This window comes from Nipponia nippon, unplaced genomic scaffold, assembly GCF_047370975.1.
Source record: "Nipponia nippon isolate SJK-2023a ecotype South Korea unplaced genomic scaffold, ASM4737097v1 scaffold_19, whole genome shotgun sequence".
Taxonomy (NCBI): domain Eukaryota; kingdom Metazoa; phylum Chordata; class Aves; order Pelecaniformes; family Threskiornithidae; genus Nipponia; species Nipponia nippon.
The window spans coordinates 3,748,410-3,766,078 of NW_028262335.1; the positions used below are offsets into that span (position 1 = coordinate 3,748,410).

At 50.0% G+C, this 17,669-nt stretch overlaps 1 protein-coding gene across 5 annotated transcripts in view; it reads right to left on the reverse strand.

Annotated features, from left to right (window-relative positions):
- Window positions 1–17,669, reverse strand: part of DISP3 (dispatched RND transporter family member 3) — a 103,117-nt gene that overhangs the window by 17,959 nt on the left and 67,489 nt on the right. For all 5 annotated transcript variants that reach the window (XM_009460949.2, XM_087755308.1, XM_087755309.1 and 2 more), the window contains 4 exons: window positions 4,007–4,943; window positions 2,505–2,724; window positions 738–874; window positions 169–303 (listed from right to left, as the gene is read on the reverse strand). In XM_009460949.2, the coding sequence (XP_009459224.2) occupies window positions 169–303; window positions 738–874; window positions 2,505–2,724; window positions 4,007–4,943 (1,429 nt within the window). The remainder of the gene's footprint in view (window positions 1–168; window positions 304–737; window positions 875–2,504; window positions 2,725–4,006; window positions 4,944–17,669) is intronic.

Genomic DNA, 17,669 nt, shown 5'->3' on the forward strand with positions numbered 1-17,669 from the left:
AAATCTTATTTCCCCTCAACATCTGACCTGCAAATATTTCACTTACAGGTAATGGAGGGAAAGGCCTTGAAAATTCAGTCTGCATTTGCCACCATCACCTTTCTCTCTCCTGCAGACAGGAGTTATGGCAAGGCAGCACAGGTAGGTTTTGAGTAAGGACATGCTTACCAATCCCCACAATGACAAAGGCAGCTACACCATTGAGTATACCCAGGTACTGGATCCCAAACACGACGTGGTACAGGAACAGAGCCACCAGGCAGCTTAGCCCAATACTGGCAATGCCAAAGAATGACAGGAACACTATAGGAGAAAAGGAACATGGAAAAAATAGTACTGCTGGCCACCCCGTGGGACAACAGACACCTCCCACCTGCCCTGTCGGAATACTGGTTCCCAGGAGTGTGTTGGTGACAGAGAATAGCTCAGGGCTGCAAGAGTACCCCTTGCAGACCCCTTCCCATGAGGCCCATCCATGAAATTACATCAGCTTTACACCAGCGTTAGTAAGATAGGAATTTGCATCTTATTCCTGTTCTCCTGTAAGCCTTCCCCCCATCCTGCCCACAAATCTCTGCTCTGGAGAATCAGACTTTCATAACCTTCTGCATGCTGCTGTGCCACAATGTCAGGCTGGTGTCAGGGCATCAGACCCTCTCCTGGGGCTTGCACAGACACAGGGAGTCACGGCATATTTGGCTTTCTGTAAGAGCAGGGCAGCCGTGACTGCAGCCTACCTGAGCAGGAGGTAAGGATGTAGACCAAGACAGCTATGCAGCTACTGCTGATGAAGGCCAGCAACATGTCATTGTTGAAGGTCCTCCTCACTTCATAGTCAAACAAATCCGTCCCTCCGTACAGCACCTGGACTTTGCTAAGGTGGGAAGATATGAAGGAAGGAAGAGGAATAGACAGAGTTGAATGTAAAGAGAGCAGAGTCAGGGGATTTAACAAAGCAGGGGATTTAACAAAGCACAAAGTCTCCCCCAGAGCCAAAGGAGGTCACTGCTCTAATAAACTTGGCAGTTCTCTGAGGAAACAGCTCAGAGTGGTGAGAGCAAGTTGAACAAGATTGCTGCTGGAGGTGAAGTTCACACAAGAAGGGAGATAAATAAAAAAGCAGGCCTAATATTTTTGAAATTCCTCCAGTGCATGGTGGGTCTTTGGCACTAATAGACTTCTTGCTGTCAGCAAACAGCTCCTGAAGCCTCCAAAGCCAATTCCATCTGGAATCCTCATCATTGCTTATTATATTAACCACAAAGGTAATAACCAGCAGATGCAGGCAGAGTGAGAGCTTATCGGAAACCATATGATTTACCAGCTTCTGCTTCTGGAAGCAGACTCTGAGCAGAAGTAATCCAAGATAATTTAACCAGGAGTACAATAACACTGCACCATAGGAGGCTATCAGGAATCCAAGCTTCAGAACCAAGCCTTGGCCCCAATTCCCTTTCGGCTTCCCATAACTGCAACCCACTCTGCCAGCCCATTGCTGAGAACGCTCTGTGGCTGCCTGCTTTCAGGGCTGACAAGGGCTGGCTGCATTTCACTCTGCTTTTGAAGACTGGTATCCCTTCGTTCTGGGACCTATTGAGATTCAGAGCAGTAGAGAGCTGGAGACTGAGAAGGACCACTGACTGACTGGGACTCACTGCCTTCCCTCAGCTGTCTGGATACTGGGCTGCGTTTTCAGCCCTTTTAGCTCTCTTTTACCATCTCCCTCCCTCAAGCACTGAGCAAAGCTCTATTCAACCAAAATCATACAGACGTGGTCGTGAAAAAAGCCTGCATTTCCTGAAACTTATCCTGCCCTGAAACTCCCCTCCCCATCTCTGTACAAAGAGCAAACACTTCTGGAAGGAATTACACTGGCATGAGCAAAAGCAGAATCGGACCCATGGGTTGATGCCTTGAGTAAGGACCTGGATCAGACCAACTGGGGCCAAATTCAGACGAGGAAGGTAGAGAAGCAGCTCTGTTGGAGCCAGTGGAATTGGACTTGTGAGATGGAAGCAAACAAATCCAATGCCAGAGAGGGGCTGAGTGGAAAGGCAGGCACTGGATTCAATCTTTGGCTTCCTTTCATTGTCTCTATTGACGTCTCTGGCATGTTGCCACAGTAGGAAGTGACATTAAAGGGAACATATGAGTGGTTTTCTGCCATATGCTCCCCACCCTCATTGACAGCACTGTGCCTGAGCCCAACTTCAAGAGATGCTTTTTCTCCTTCATGTGGAGCCACTGTTTGAGACTGACCAGCAGTCTGAGCTGGCATGCCAAGCCTTCTGTGCCTCTCAGGTGAGCCTGAACGCTGCAGGGCTATCAGAGCAGAGCAGGCATGTCTGCCCTGCACAAACCTTAAGACCGTGTTTTTACACCCTGAAGGGCCTATTCCAGCCACTCCTTTGGTGCAACAGAAAGCACCATCCTCCCCAACCTCTGCCTTTCCCTGCTCTTGCCCACTCCCAGCAAGGCACTTGCCTTGTCTGCATAGACCTCACCTTGTGGATTGCTTGGCCAGCATGGCCACGTAGGTGATGACAAAGTTCTGGAACTTGCGGCGCTGCTCCTCCCAGCGGTCCTCCACCGAATAGTAGTTTGGCAGTGGTGCCCCAAAGAGGATTTCGCTCCGCAGCAAGGAGCTTTTCATGTTCTCAGCAGACAAGCCCTCATCCACATACCAGTAGAATTCGGGGTGGGTCATAGCCAGCTCCAGGGACCCTGCGGAAGAAAGCAGCGCCACTTTTGTTAGGTCCTGCTTAGTTGACTTGGCAAGGCACAGGGTCTAGTCTGACAAAGGGAAACTGGGAGTGATCCTGTCTTTCATCAGAGCGATGCTGACTGCTGCTGCCTTGCAGAGAGCAAGGAGGGCTGGAGAAACCTGGATTGCAAAGACTCACGTTCCACTTCTGCTTTGTGACTCTGCTTGCAGTGCTGCCTACATGCCGTTCCCCATCAGGAACGCATCCTTCCACTTGACTGATCTGAACCACAGGTCTCCCAAGCAGCAATGCACACAACATCCCCACCAATACTCCCACTGCTGGATGCACTTAGTTCTCATACACTGGGCCAGCATTCACTCCATCACACTGGGAAGCACAAGAGCTAAACAACACCCACGGAAGATGAGGAGTCCTGGCTTTGCTGTGACCTGGTACCTCTGCCATCTGATGGTATGAGGGATGCAGAGATGGAGGCACTCAGCTAGTTCTGAGTTAGAGACACTGCCTGTTTACCCCCAAAATCCCTTGAGTTCACACCAGAAAGACCCAGAAACTACACTCTTTCCTGTTTTGGTAGCAGAACTGTTACTCACACTGGAGCAGATGGAGTTAATTCTTTGCCTGCTCCCTGTATGGCTCCTGGACAGCTATCATCTGCAGCCTATGCTTGGGAGACAGATGGAGGCTTCATCCCACAGCCACATCACACCCACAGACTCCTCATGATTCACCTCTTTTTCACCATCCAGAGCCTCTGCTCTACTAGAGGGGCATAGTACAGGGTACAGAGCTGGGAGGAGGAGGCAGGGCCTTCCTCCTCCTCTCCTTATAGAAGCCTTTCCAGCTGGTGACTCACAAGCTCTCTTTCAAGCTCCAGAGCAGCCCACAGACCTCTTTCACCTGCTCCACTGTGCAGGGAAGTTCATCCCTATTGTCTGTCCAAGACCTGACGTTCCTCTAGTTAACCACAGTTTTTTCCAGGGGACAAGAGTCAGTAGAAGGCATCTGTACAATGCAGGACTCCCCCTCATTTGTCCCTCTTGCTTGCCTGTTGGGTCCTGCGTGACCCATGACTGGGGTTACAGGGGCTTTGCTGAAAGGGTAGAAGAGTGGCCCTAGCACAAAAAAGACAATTCCTCAAGGCACAACATGGCAGCATCTTCCTCTCTGCACAAGGCAGTCACCTGCCTTAGCTGCACACCAGCAAGTGACTGCCTGAACTTGCAGGAGATGCACGCCTTAAACATGCCAGCCCTCGCCCACGGCCCTCAGCTCACCTTGGATGTCAGCAAGGTCTTGTCCCATGCCATCATAGTAAATCTTCCCTCCTCTCTCTGTGGGGAAGAAGTAGGTCATGAGGGAGCTGGGAGGGGAGCAGTAGGAATAGGAGCCCAGGGGCAGGTCCTTCAAGACCTCGTGGGGCTTCCAACAGAACTCCCGGAAGCGAGGGTGGTCCATGATCTTGCGCTCGACCTCATGGATGGTAACCAGGCGCTCAGTGGTGAAGATGTTGTTTTCAGAGTCCCCCCGAGCCAGAAAAATGAGCTCAATGCGCCAGTGGGCATGCGTCTGTGTGTTGGTGCTGATGTAAGTGCTGGAGTAGTCCCAGCGTGGAGCACCCCTCCCAACTCGGGAAGTTCGGTTTCCTGGGTTCAAGTGGGCATGAGGCTTGGGGGAGCTCGTCCTGCCCTCCGGGGTGCTGCGCTTGACCCGTGCACTGACCCCGAGATGGGAAGCATTGAGGTGAAGCTGCTGGAGCTGCTCAAAGATGAGCCTCTGCAGTGTTTCAGAGGTGAAGTCAGCCAAGTCCCGGCGGTTCCTCCCCCATGACCCGAACTGGGACTTGAGGGCCAAGGCAAGTGCATCAAAGCGCTGAGAGGACTCGTGGTTGCGGATCTCGAAAGCATTGTAGGAGATGTCAATATCCAGGGCTGGGTAGTGAAGGAACATGACAACAGCAAGCACAGCAGGGATGGCACAGCCCAGGAAAAGGATTAAACCAGCGCAGTACGGGTTGGTAAATACCCAGCCAACCATATTCCAGAAGCCAGACACAGGCAGCGTGACACGCAGGGGCCTGACTCTGCATGGGCTTTTCCCACACGACAGAGGACCTTCCTGCCTCTTCCGGGAGCTGAAGGCTACCTCTTCATCTTCCTCATCTAGCCAGGCATCCTGTAACAAGGGGTCATCCTCTGTGTCCATGTCCAGTGCCTGCACAAAGGGGTAGAGAAAAGCAGTCAGCAAGGCCCAGCACTGGGTGTCACCAGGCACAGCCATGAATCCATAGCAGTTGCCAAAGGGTCTCAGCAGCAGAGCCAGGGAGGGAGGCACACTCCAGCTCCCTCAGCAGCAAAGCATGACTCCTTTCAAACCCTATAGATTTGCTACAGCCACTGAAAGAACAGGCTCGCCATGGGATATCCCACACCCTGCCTGGTAGAAGAACCAGAGAGGGAAGAAGTTCAAACTACAGTGCCAGAGCTGAGTGCTGCAGCAGCAAAGGGCTCTGCATGGGTCCAGGAACAGCAGGCATGGAGACTGCGGCAGCAGGAACATTTAATTAGCTAGCCTGGGTCTCGTGCCTAGGAAGAGTTCATGCTACCGGATAAAAAATGCAAGGGACCCTATTTTCCTCTCCTTAAAACTGACAATAGATTTCCCCCCACCTATTTATAGCTGTACTCATCTTCCCCACAAAGCATGCATGTGCGTGCACACACAGAACCGGAAGCACACGCACCCATGCCTGCAGACACACATGTATGCATGTACTTCCACACACTGATCCCCACAGAGAACTCACTGTAACCCTGCTCTAGTCCCTGAAGGGCTATCCACCACCAGTGTGGGACAGGAAAGGGCTGAACAGCCCTGCTTTCATTCTACTCCTGCAGGATATTGTTTTTGGAGTGAGTTTTCCCATATCCTATGGAAAAGTCAGGAAGCAAAAGCAGTCACTGCTGCCATGCAATGACAATGAGGAAACTCTCCCTGATCAGCCCACGCTTGGGCAGGAAAGAAAGAAAGGGAGACTCTCTGGGCGGTGCTCTCCTTTGCAGGGGGCTGCCAGCACACACAGGTTCTTAGACTTTCCCATGTGCCCCTCCTGGGTGTTGCATGGAAGCCCCTCAAGCCAGGAAGCCACAGGTGGTTGTCCCTGAGAGCAAAGACCAGAAAGCCCAAACCCTACAAGTGTCACTCTCTTTCCTGGCTCCCGGCAAAGCCTGCAGCCCCCCCCTCACTGAACGAATGAGCAGATTCAGTTCCTTGCTTGACCCTGATAGCTGCAAGCAATTTACACACAGGCCAGAAGCAATTTACGAGCTTTGCTCCTAACCAGTGTTTCTATTTTAACAGGACTTCTATCAGCAGGAAGATGAATTGCCAGCACCCCTTAACCCTAGGTCCTCAGAAGACCTGGGAGCTGCCTGAACTTGGACCGAGAGGAAAAGCAATGGGGCAGAAATGCTCCCTGGCAGAAGAGGAATGTGCAAAGGAGCAAGGGTCACAGCTATCTCCCTGGTTCTGGTCAGCCTGGGTGATGCCTGTGGCCTTGCTCACAGGGAGTTCAGGGGAGGTACAACAGGTCCCATGGGACTCACTCCGGTCTGGAGAGCATCTGTGCTGGCACGCTGGGCAGAGCACTCCCAGTGTCGCAGAGCCTGTGGAGAACAGGGAACCACTGAGCTCCAGCCTCCCTGCTCCTGCCCACACCAAGGAAAGCACAAATGTTGATCAGTGGCTTTAATCTGCAACTGATGTTGTCTCAAAACACCCCACACTTCCTGTCAGTGTGAGAGCAGGGACTCTCACACCCCCTCGCCGTGGTTCGGCTCAGGCAGCTGGCTCACCACCGCAGCCAGGCTGCAGAGAGCTGGGCAGGAGGGCACGTGTAAGCCTGTGCTGAATCCTCCTGCTCTGCAATCTCACAGTCCAAAACCAGATGGGCACCACTGATGGCAGATGGCCACAGTCCCTCTTCTGACAGACCCCCAAATCCTCAGGATGCTAAGAAATAGGGTGAGGAGAGGGTGGCTCACAAAACTCTGCTGTGTGTTTTCCCCTTCACATGTAGGGCTGTTAGACAGCAAGAACAAAGCAAAGGGGGGGGGTGTCTTTTCAAGTCTCTGGAAAGGTTAGGAGAAATCTAGCTGGTTTCAGTCTCCATTAAGATTTCTTTAATATTCAGGATGCATAATTCTAAACAGCCAGGGAGTGACTGAGTTTCCCTGAACAGCCATGCATCACTGCAGGAGCCTTGGGCCCTGGGGCAAGGCCAAGAGCATACAAACAGTGCTGCACAAGACAGCTACTGGTGCGAGGGTGCTCCTCCGCCTCAACTTCATGGGCACGCGTACCCACATGCTCTTCTGTTGTTGCTTACAGAGAGTCTTACTTGCATCATGACAGGGAGGAGGCTTTCCCAAGTCCCTGAATCTGCACATAAATCCTCTCCCAGCTGCTCCTTCCTGCAGTTTTGCCTTCTCTCCCACACTCCACACTCCCAAACTCTCCCCACAGAGCAGCAATAACCCCATCAATGCTGACAAAGCAGTGGAGGGCAGTGACATCCCCCTATGTGTCCAAAGGCTGCTGGCACACCAGCCCCCCGAACACAGCACAGTGCCAGCCCCAGCTCACAGCTCGCCCCACGCTGGTCACCTTTGCAGACAGACACCCTCAGCACATGCAAGCCCTTGGCCAGTGTGTAACTCCCATCCATTGCTGGGCTGACAAGTACTATCACTCTTCTGCCTCTAAGAGACCACAAAGCTACAACTTCAGCTCACGTTAGCAGTGCAGATCAGTGCTGCATGAATGCAGGTGCAAACCTCACTCGTCCCATCTGGGCAAGTTGGTGTGTACATGCAGTTACCTCCACTCCACCCAGCTGCCCTTTCTCCCATTGGCATGGGCTCTCCTTCAACAGAATGGAGTTACTGCAAGACCTGATCAAGCTTATGTATTCTCTCTTTAGAAAGAGAGGTAAAGAGCCATAATAATTTCCCATTTGTTGAGCTACTGAGAAGGACGGAAAAGATTCTAATCCTGAAACAGAAGAGCCTGCACGTGACAAGAAAGGGAAATAAGAGAGACTGAGACAGTAATAAGCCAGCAGAAAAAGGATCATACCATCTTCTTTTTTTAACCAAGAGCTAAATCCTCAACTCAAGGAAGGGATCAGACCTTAGGCATCTCCCTCTGGCTCTCCCATCCACTCTCATGGTTACTGGAAAACCCACCTTATAACAGATGGGCACCCACAATGTATGAAGGCCAACACATGCTACCCTCTAGCTAAAGACTGGTACAAATTCTGATGCTGGTGTAAACCCCAGCACAGCAAAAGCTGGAAAAGCCCCAAGATAATATGCACTCACATGAGAACTGAGTCAGGGAAGGATCAAGATTTGGTCCAGGCGGAAAGACAAGGGCAGGCAGAGAGGCACCTGGGTTGTGCTGTCCCTAACGGTGACAGCCTCCCTCTGCATGTGGGGTAAGCACATGCGTGCATCCTGCCCTAGTTCCACCACAGCTCTGAACTCCCTTCAAAAGAGAGTTTACTACATGATTCGGCTGCAAAGCCAGACACGGCTCACTTAGCATTGCCCTTGGGACTTGTCTGGCTTTACCGCCTTCGTCAGATCTTGCTTGGGTCAGGATGAAAGCTTATCCAACCCAAAACACGGCAAACCGAATCGGCGGGGGAGATAAACCCTGAAATCAGCCAGAAGGGGAGTGAAATGCATTTTTTCTGCTTGAATTCTACTTGGGGGCTGGCCTGTTTTCCCTCTACCATTTCCCATACTACCCAGGGACTCCCAGCATTGAAGCATTGCCCAGTTACTTTTTCAATTCCAGGATATGCATAGTGGACCTAATCCTGCAGCCCTAAACAAAGCTCTGCCTTACTTCTGTGCAAGCTTATCTGCTCCAGGCTGGAAGGAGCAGAGGACAAAAGCACTCCTAGGAGCCCTGGATCCATTTCTTTGGATAACAGGCACTGATTCAGCCTGTTGAGGTAGGCATTTGGATTTCTTGGGCTTCCCTTTGTCCCTTCCAAAGCAAACAGGCCTCCTCCTGGTTCAAAACCAGTCAGGACTCTGTAGGGTGGCAGAACCTCCTGTAAAGAAGGTTTCTGGCTTAGATTTAAGGTGCTGGTACAGGCATAACTTCCATTAAGTCAGAGAAAGGTAAAGGAAACTGGGCAAAGTATTTAGTAAATAAGTACTTTAAGTGAAAACCTCCCTCCACCACCACCTCATAGCAGGTCTGCCTCACAAAGTACCATCTGCTTCCTGAGCCACATGCTTGGCCACACAAAGCCAGATCTTGCAGGAACCTACAATGCCACATTACAGACAGCCCTGATCCAGACTGCAGGCAGGAAGCAAAAGCCACAGCTGCAGTCACCACGGGGTGCCTCACGTCAGGGACCCTGTCCCACTGTCCTGATGCTTTCAGGTTTTTCCACCAGGAACACGCAAGCATTGAGTAGATGTGTGGTGAGAAGGGCCTAGGCTGCCACCACACACCCAGTGAAGGACAGACCCTGAACCAGCTGCTTGAGCTCCTCAAGCCTACCCACACAGCAGCTCCTGCTTTCTGCACAGCCATGCAAGGGCAGACTGTGTGGGCAGGCTGTGCACACTGGACAGCCAGCTCAGACAGAGCAAGACAAGGGCAAAGCAAGGGGCAGGTCTCCCCAGGGTATCCGACACGGGGAAGATGTGGGGTGTGGGCCCCTTTCCCTTCCCCACACTACCATGGTATAGATGAAGTTCAACAGCAGGGTTGCAGAGCTGCATAGCTCTGCTGCATAGCTCTGCTCTGCAGAGCTGCTTACAGAGAGTATGCTGCGAAGTGCGGACAATCTCAAACCTTTTGCCTAATGGCTGCATAGAAACCACAGAACCTGCATTCCTCTGGCAAAGCTGGGCCTACACAGTTCATGTCCAGCTCACCCACCTCCTAGCCTGGCATCGGCACACGTTCATCTGCACTGCCTTGTTAGTTCAGCCAGCCAAGAACCACTTGGGAAAGGGGAAGGGGGGAGAGGCAAGTGAGCTGCTGACTCAGCAGCACAGCTGAGCTTGGAGGGACCTTGTAGAAAAGTAACTGAGCTGGAAAGGGAGGGTAGGAGGGGGATTCAAGAGGGGAAGGGAAGGAGGAGTCTGTAATACAGTACATAAACTCTCCTCCCTTTGCATTCAGCCTTCAGACTGCCAGGCAGTTTCAGCATCCTCCCAGGATGAAGATCCTTCCTGATCTGAAGATGTGAGTTCAGAAAATCTATCACAGTGAAGAGACGTGTGGCCATGAAGAGACTCACACCTTCCAACCCTGTGCTGGTACAAAGACACACATCTTTATGGAAGGTACCAATAATGCCAGGATCCAGCTGACAATCTTGTTTGCCTCTTCACGGCCACAGCAGCAGTGTGGAGACATGACTAGGACAAAGACAAAGAAGGTCTCCTTGCCAAGGCTATTTTTTCAGTGTCAAAGGCACTTCTGTCTAGAGGCTATCTCACATCAGATCTGAGCCACCCCCCCAGCCCTGCACACCAGACACCCTGCAGCTGAACCTCAGCACCACAGCCATGAATGCTACCAGAGCCCAATGGAAGAGGCTCACCCCTTTCTTCCCTGGACGACTGTCACAGATGCACCAGTAACTGGCAGACTGGGCATCCAAGCCCCTCAATATTTGCAGCCCTGTTCAGCAATTTAACCTGGGCATCCTCCATGTCTTGCTGCAACTTACCAGTCCGACTGGAGTAATGAATTAAGCACTTAAAGCACTGCAGGGATACGGAGCACAGGGTAGGAATGATTATGACTCCTGTGAGCCTGACACACAGCAGAAAAGAAGGGACAAAGCCAAACCTGGGAGACCTTAAGATCAGCAGGAGTTTTGCCCTTGACTGCAGCAAGTGGGATCCAGCTCAGATCCCAACAGCCCTGCAGGTATTGTCACTCACTTGCACCCCAACCAGGAAAAACACGTGAGAGAGTTCTTTCTTTTCGGTGAAATCTAGGATAGAAGAAAGTCATTGACGAGTTGGGGAGAGGCAGCAACAGATGAGGAAGCTAATTACACCCGACCTGACTAATTAATGCTGACTTTCAGATTAAAAAATCCTCACTAGTGTTCCATTTCAATTACTCAGTTGTTCCTTCTTACAGGAAAAAGGAAGCCTTGTGCATCAGCAAGCTAGAAAGAAAAAAGGAAAGAAAGCACAAGGCTAGAAGGGGAGGGAAAGACAATTTCTGTAATAGGGAAGATTCCTATCGCCAAAATAATTAAACTTCACATTCGTTTCTCCCATGGGCAAAGCTGTCAGAGCAGAGCTAGCAGTTGTACGGTCCTATTTGTATTCCTGAAAACTCTTAGAGTTTTAGGTCCCTCTGTTAGCTATGTGAAGTTCCTCTAAGAGGGAGAGAAACGGGCTTTGTGCTTGCAAGATCATTCTAAGAGCACCCAGCTCCTGCAAAAAGCCACCTCTCTGTAATGATGCAGAGTTGATAGCAGGGATGGACACAGTGCCTCCCAGGCCCCATTATGCTGAAGAACACCGTACACAGCTCTGGCCGTGTAAAACAACTGGAGGGCATCATTAATGTATACCCACTCTAAAGCAGGGCTCCACAGTGACACTGAGACTCAGCAGCAGAGTTTTGCTCTGCACTTGAATCATTGAGACCAGTCTAGAAGTATCATTTTAAAAAACAGCCAAGAAGGGCTTTCTCAGGTCCCTGCTCTCCCTTTATCAACACAGCTGTAACCGAGTGCATAGAGTAAGCCATGTGTTGCCCTTTGCCAGTGCAGACAACTCGTACTACCTTTCGTGAGTAGGAAAAATGAAACAGTAAGGAGGAACCAGATACAACTTCTGGGCCCCTAATTGGAGGTCCGACTTTCAGAGGTGCTGCGCTCCTGGAAAAGCAAAGCAGGCCCAGGAAACCTTAGACTGGGCACCTGAGCCTGAATCTCCTGAAATTCTTCTGAAAACACTGGCTTAATTCAGCCATTGACCAGAACCTGTGCCTGAGGATACAACCCAGAACACCTTTCAGTGGGATACAAACCCAGAGATGCACATGGTGCTTAAAGTCACTGATTTAAACTGCTGGCTGGGCTGGCTCCACCGTTATTAATCAAGCAGGTCTGCTTTCCCAGCTGTACAGCACAATGCAGAAACAAGCAAGCCTTTAATCTGTTTTCTTTCTGGGCCCCTTGCATTTCCCTTCGCACTTGCTTTAAATCCTTTGGAAATGTGCACAAAAACACTGTCAGACCCCAGGCACTTTGCAGATCAGAATGACATCAAAATGCCCCAGCAGCCCAGTGCTGTTGGAATTGCAGCGCAATGATGTAAATGTGTGCTTGCTGGGAAAAAACTTCAACAAAACGATTTTTAAAAAATATATATATTTCAAGCTCTATCATCTGCAGTTCCAGTTACCCATGGGAGGCAAGACGATAGGGCTGTATACAGGATGGAGGATTGTCTGATCTCCCAAGCTTTATGAAATCAAGTACGTGCATGCACACTCCCTCCTAACTCTTTCACTGCTAACTGTCCTACCCTTCTTTCCCCTTACAGGCACTTTTACACCCTGGCTAAGATAAGAGCAGCTGGAAACGGAAGGAACCAGTCAGATCTATCGACCTGCTTTCAGAATGGACAAAGGCTGGTTGGAGCACTCTTAGCCTACGCATCGAGGATCTCCTGCCTGCACCTGCCTGCTATTCCAGGTGTCTGACAAGCACTGATTAGATCTACTCATAATTGCATGCCAAAAACAGCATGGAAAGATTAGCTGCAAAGTCAAGCACTCACCAGTCAGGAAATGCCAAATTCAGGGCTGACACAGCATCCTTAATTTGTCCCCCTTCTGTAAATGCTTCGCAGTGCAGTTTTTCTTCCAAGCCCAGTGTCCAAAGCCAAGGACTCCGGCCTCCACCAGTGCAAGCGATGGATGATGCTCCCTGAACCCAGCAGCTATTCGCTACCTTGTTCTCTCCTCATTGTTCAGTGTGTGGTCTCACGCCTCATTTCCTGCACGCTGCTCATGCCTGGCTCAGAGGCAGAATTATTAATTTCCTCATGAGCTTTTCAACACTGCCTGTCACGACAGAGTCTGAGGGCTGAACGAACAGGACTGAACTGAATTTTCTCCTAGCATCTCTGAGAAGGAGGGGGTGGTGTAGTCCGCATCTGACAGATGTGGGAGCTCAGGAGATCAGAAGGAAAAAAATAGACACTTATTTTGGGTGCCTAATTTAACACACACAAGGATACCTAATTTCTTAGACCGCACAGAACAGCACAGATGGGGGCTGTGTGCAACAAACTGCAAACTCCGCTTTGTTCTGTGAGCATAATTTGAGCTGCAACATGAAGCTATGCTATGTGAGAAGCCATACCTGCACACCGAACAGACCAAGAAGAAAGTGGACAGAAGAACTAGGTAACCTTACAGCGGTGATCCACACAAGGATGTACAGCAAAAGCTTTTGCTTTTGTTTGTTGCTTTCAGAAATCAGCAGCTCTACTGTGCTTTGCTAGGAGTAAGATGCCTCCATATAAGAACTAGGCTCAGCCATCCGAGTTTCCTCTTTTAACATGACACTTTTCCTGAATGTTTCCTATATAGGAAAAAGATTGATCCCGCAGTCTTGGATCAGGGGGAGACCTTTGTATGGCACTAGTTTGGGAAACTGAGGCAGCCCCACCATGGCTCCAGCAGATACCAGCTGTGAGGTCTGTCCTAGAGTGCTACTTCCTAAGTGACTCCAGGAAGAATCTGTATGCTGACAGATTTAAAAAAAATCCAAAAGAACACAATAAATTGCCCCAAAATACTTGCTTCAAAGTACTGACACTGGCACTTTTCAAAGAGGAAGGTCACCAGAATTTGTTGGCATCAAACCATGCATGTTCAGTGCCCTGCCATCCCAGGATTGCTGCAGAGGTAAACCTACACAAGAACTTCGCTAACATGCATGTCATTGCCAAAGAAATTAATTTCCTGATACAATAATTTGCTCCTGGTTATTGTAACTAATGATTGTGGGTGTTGGAAGACAGCTTCTTGGTTATAATCTCACAAAACATGCCTTGCAGCCTTGTGCCATGTTTACCACTTGAGTTACTTGCTTGTGTTAATGATAAGGCCCCGCTGTCACTCAGGCGCATGGCACTTACAGGTTTCTGCATACAGGCACCAAGCAAGCTGAGACTCTGATATCCTTCAGAAATTACTTACCTAGCCACTACAAAAATGACTTAGATTTTGTCTGAGCCCCAGCCACTTGCTGTTGCTAAGTAAAGGGCTGGCTTCTGGATGAGCTGTGTGCCTTTGGGTGCCTTGACACAGACTTCAAAAGTACCCTGGATCCCACCTGCCAGGGGCCCAAGATAACAAGCTTGTTAAAGGTGTGTGGATTTTCACACTCCAGTGTCTACCCCTGAGCACCCGTGTTCATAGCAAAGCCTTTACAGATCATTAAATACAGACGGCTGCCACAAACCAGGGCCTTGTGTTATTATCCCAAGAAGTGTCACTCACTCCAGGAAGGAATCTCAGACCACAGAGAAGATTCACCAATTCCCAAGCCCCTGGAGTAAACAGCCATCCCCAAAGCTTGTGTGCTGCTCTTTTATAGACAAACTCAAGCTTCCCACAGCACTGTCACCCTGAAAAGGAAAGCCAAGTCCTGCTGTCAGCCCCTGCCAGTCATTTGGTATTCCACCCCATGCTCAGGCTCCCCAGTTTACATCGCCGTGGGCACTGATACCACTCTATGCTCAGCTGCATGATTCCCAGCTCTGACCCTGCTCCCCACACCTGCTCCTTGCAGCAGGAGGAAGTATGAAGACAAGGGCTGGCTGTGCACTCTGCTCCATCTGCAGCTCCCCAGCAATAGCCTGCTTGTGTGCACACTGTGCTTCTGGGACTAATCAAAACACCCTCTCCTAAAGGCCCCTCTCCAGAGGCTCCCCATAAGCTGCTAGTTCATTACTGGGAAGGAGGAGGGCAATTTCTTTCTCACTGTGTATGTGAGCTGCTTTCTCGCCAGCAGCCTAAGCAGCAGTTTGTGCTGACGGGACTTTGCTGGTTGTGGTTCTGTGGGCAGCAATATGAAAGGTAACGCAGGAATGCTAACCTATGCTGCCAGTCCTTGCCAATGACAGCACAGACAGCTATTTCATCTCCACTTCTTGCCACTCCAACATAAAAAGTACAATTAAGGTTAAAATGTTGCAAGTACTCCCCTTCACCTGAAGCATCTGTATTCAGCCAGCTCTGCTCATCATGCTCTGACCTTCCAGAAAAAGGAGGTACAGGTAGAAAGTCCCATCTGCACATGTGTCGGAGTCTTATGGGTCAGAGTCTCACTCCAGAGGCTACCTACACTCTGATGGATCTAAAGGTCTTGCCTTTTTGCTGCTATAATTTACTGACATCAGAAAATGCCAGATTCACAACAGGAAGGCTGTAAGGACTGCAATCTGTGGTGGGGACACAGCTCCCACGGCATTTCAGTCATACTCAGTTCTTCAGCAGGGCTTTCCACATACCAGCATGAAAGAGGACTGGCTGATGCTGTAATCCTCTCACAAATGAGGGAGCAGAAGACATACCCAAGGTCGTTCATGCACCATTCCAGCTCCACGCACTGAGCTGAGCTCATCTGTGGTATAGACATGGCCTCTTATTTCTGAGAATGTGAGGGCCTGAATTTTGGGGAGGATTCATCCTCACAGTCACTACAGCTGGCTGGGAATAACTGCAGTAAACCATGCTCTATTGTCACCCATGGAAAACTTACTACCGGATCAGGAGGGACTCACAAAGCAGCTTGTAGCTAGCTGGCTCTCAGCAGCCTATGAAGTGGGATCTGAGCAGGTATGTCTTTCTTACCTCCCACACTTCTCTCTCCCTGAAACATATGCAGCTAGCTGCTCTCCTCCCATGAAAACCTGGTGCTTCTGGAATTAGATTAATTAGCACTGATTTTTCATCTTCCCAGGATCAGTGAGAAATCTGGAAGCAGAGGTGTACAACCCAGAGGCTGGAGAGCCTCTAGTGCCACAGCTGACTGCTCCAGAGCAGGACCTGGGTGAACACAAGGCTTTTCAGAACAGAAGGAAAACTTCCTGAGGAGAAGGGGAGGATGTGGAGATGAGACAAGATGCCTCAGTGCCTGAACAGCACGTCAGCAGAACCCCTGCCAGTACAAGGACTTACTGCCAGCTGGACCAACCATGCAGAAACTCACATTAAATGTTACCACAGCTCAATGAGCACAGTCCTGTAGCCTGTTAGCAGAGGAGGGGACAGGGTCTCAGAATAAGCAAACAGGCTTTAATGATACATTAATCTCGGGGGGAGTCCAGGATGCTTCCTAACACAGACAAGAGCCACTAAGAGCTGGTTCCTGTTAGTCCCTGTGCAAGGGAGGGAAATGGTGCTGGCAGCAGCTCCCAGAAGCTGCCAGTGAAGCCATGGCTATAGGATACAGATTTAGGCCACCAGGACTGAGCTGAGACAGCAGCAGCATCCCTTCTCTCTTCCCTCTTCTCCTCCCTCCCAGCACAGACCTGGAGGAGCATGATCTAAGCCTAGCACGGGAGCAGTTCAGTAAGAGGCAGACATCACCCTTGTCCTTATTCCCCTTCTACCACCAGAGATTCAGAGATTATCAGCCATGCGAGCTGCACGAGCTCAGGAGCTTGTGAATGGCAATCATCCAACCCAAAGGATACCAAGGGACTGCCATCTGGCAAAGGATCAAAGCATTTCAGGCAATGGTTCCCAGTTCCTTACTGCATCCCACACTTCTCAGCCAGGCTGAGATGTACTTGTGCTAACTGCAGGACCAAGTCCTGCAGTTCAAACACAAACAAAAATGAAGGAAAAATTCGTGGCTCTGCTATCAGTTTTTCTAGCTTTCCTGGGGCAAATCACACCATCTGCTTCCGAATGGCTCTCATATTCTGGAGTCTGAGACCCCATCTTCCATCCTTTCACAACATCCTTTGTCCCAAAACCTCCTGGGATCCCCCTCCACAACCAAACACAGGCTATTCTTGCACAGACATTTGTAAATTGTTTTTCAAAGGGACTTACTCCACTGCCCTATGCTGAAGTGGAACTGTGTCTGGCCCTCTGGAAACCAGGCCCAGTTGGCCGAGTAAGGGAGCAAACTCACTGCAGCCACTCCCTGAATCAGCCAAAGGAATGGAAATGCAAACAGTACCAGGATTTGCAACATAGCCGAATAGACGGGAATGTAGGCAGGTGGCGTACACGCAGGAATGAATTTGGCTGCAGGTGTGCCAAGATTTGGATCCAGAAGGAATGATCTCCCCCACAACACATCAGAAATACAGGAGAAATACAAGAAACAGCAAGAGGTCTGTAAAGGAAATGTCATCACAGTCTTAACTTAATCTGTCTCTGCTACGTACAGTATAGCTCTCTGTTACTGGAATCTAAATAAGGTCAAATGCTTTACTGCACCACTTACACAGAAACCTATGCTATGAACTCTGCAGTTAGTGTGAGGTACCTTTTACCAAGGAATTGGTTCCATGTAGTAGATTTACAGGAATGAAGCTTCTTTTCTTCAGCTTAAGCAGTGCCACGGGGGATGAAACATTTACCTGCTGATATATCTTGTTTCCAGTTGTCATAGGCTGGTGTTTTATAGCTCCCTATGATCCTACAGCATTTCTACCACGCTCTGTGCACAATTATTGACATCAGTGACAAAAATGAAAGGGACCAAAGAACACCAAAGACCACAGCTTAGTTGCCCAGTTGCTGCCTGTCTCAAAGACCCCCATGTGAAGTGACAGAGCTGCGATGTAAGGTTTAGGATTGGGAGAAAGAGAAGGGGTGGCCTTGGAAGTAAAATTC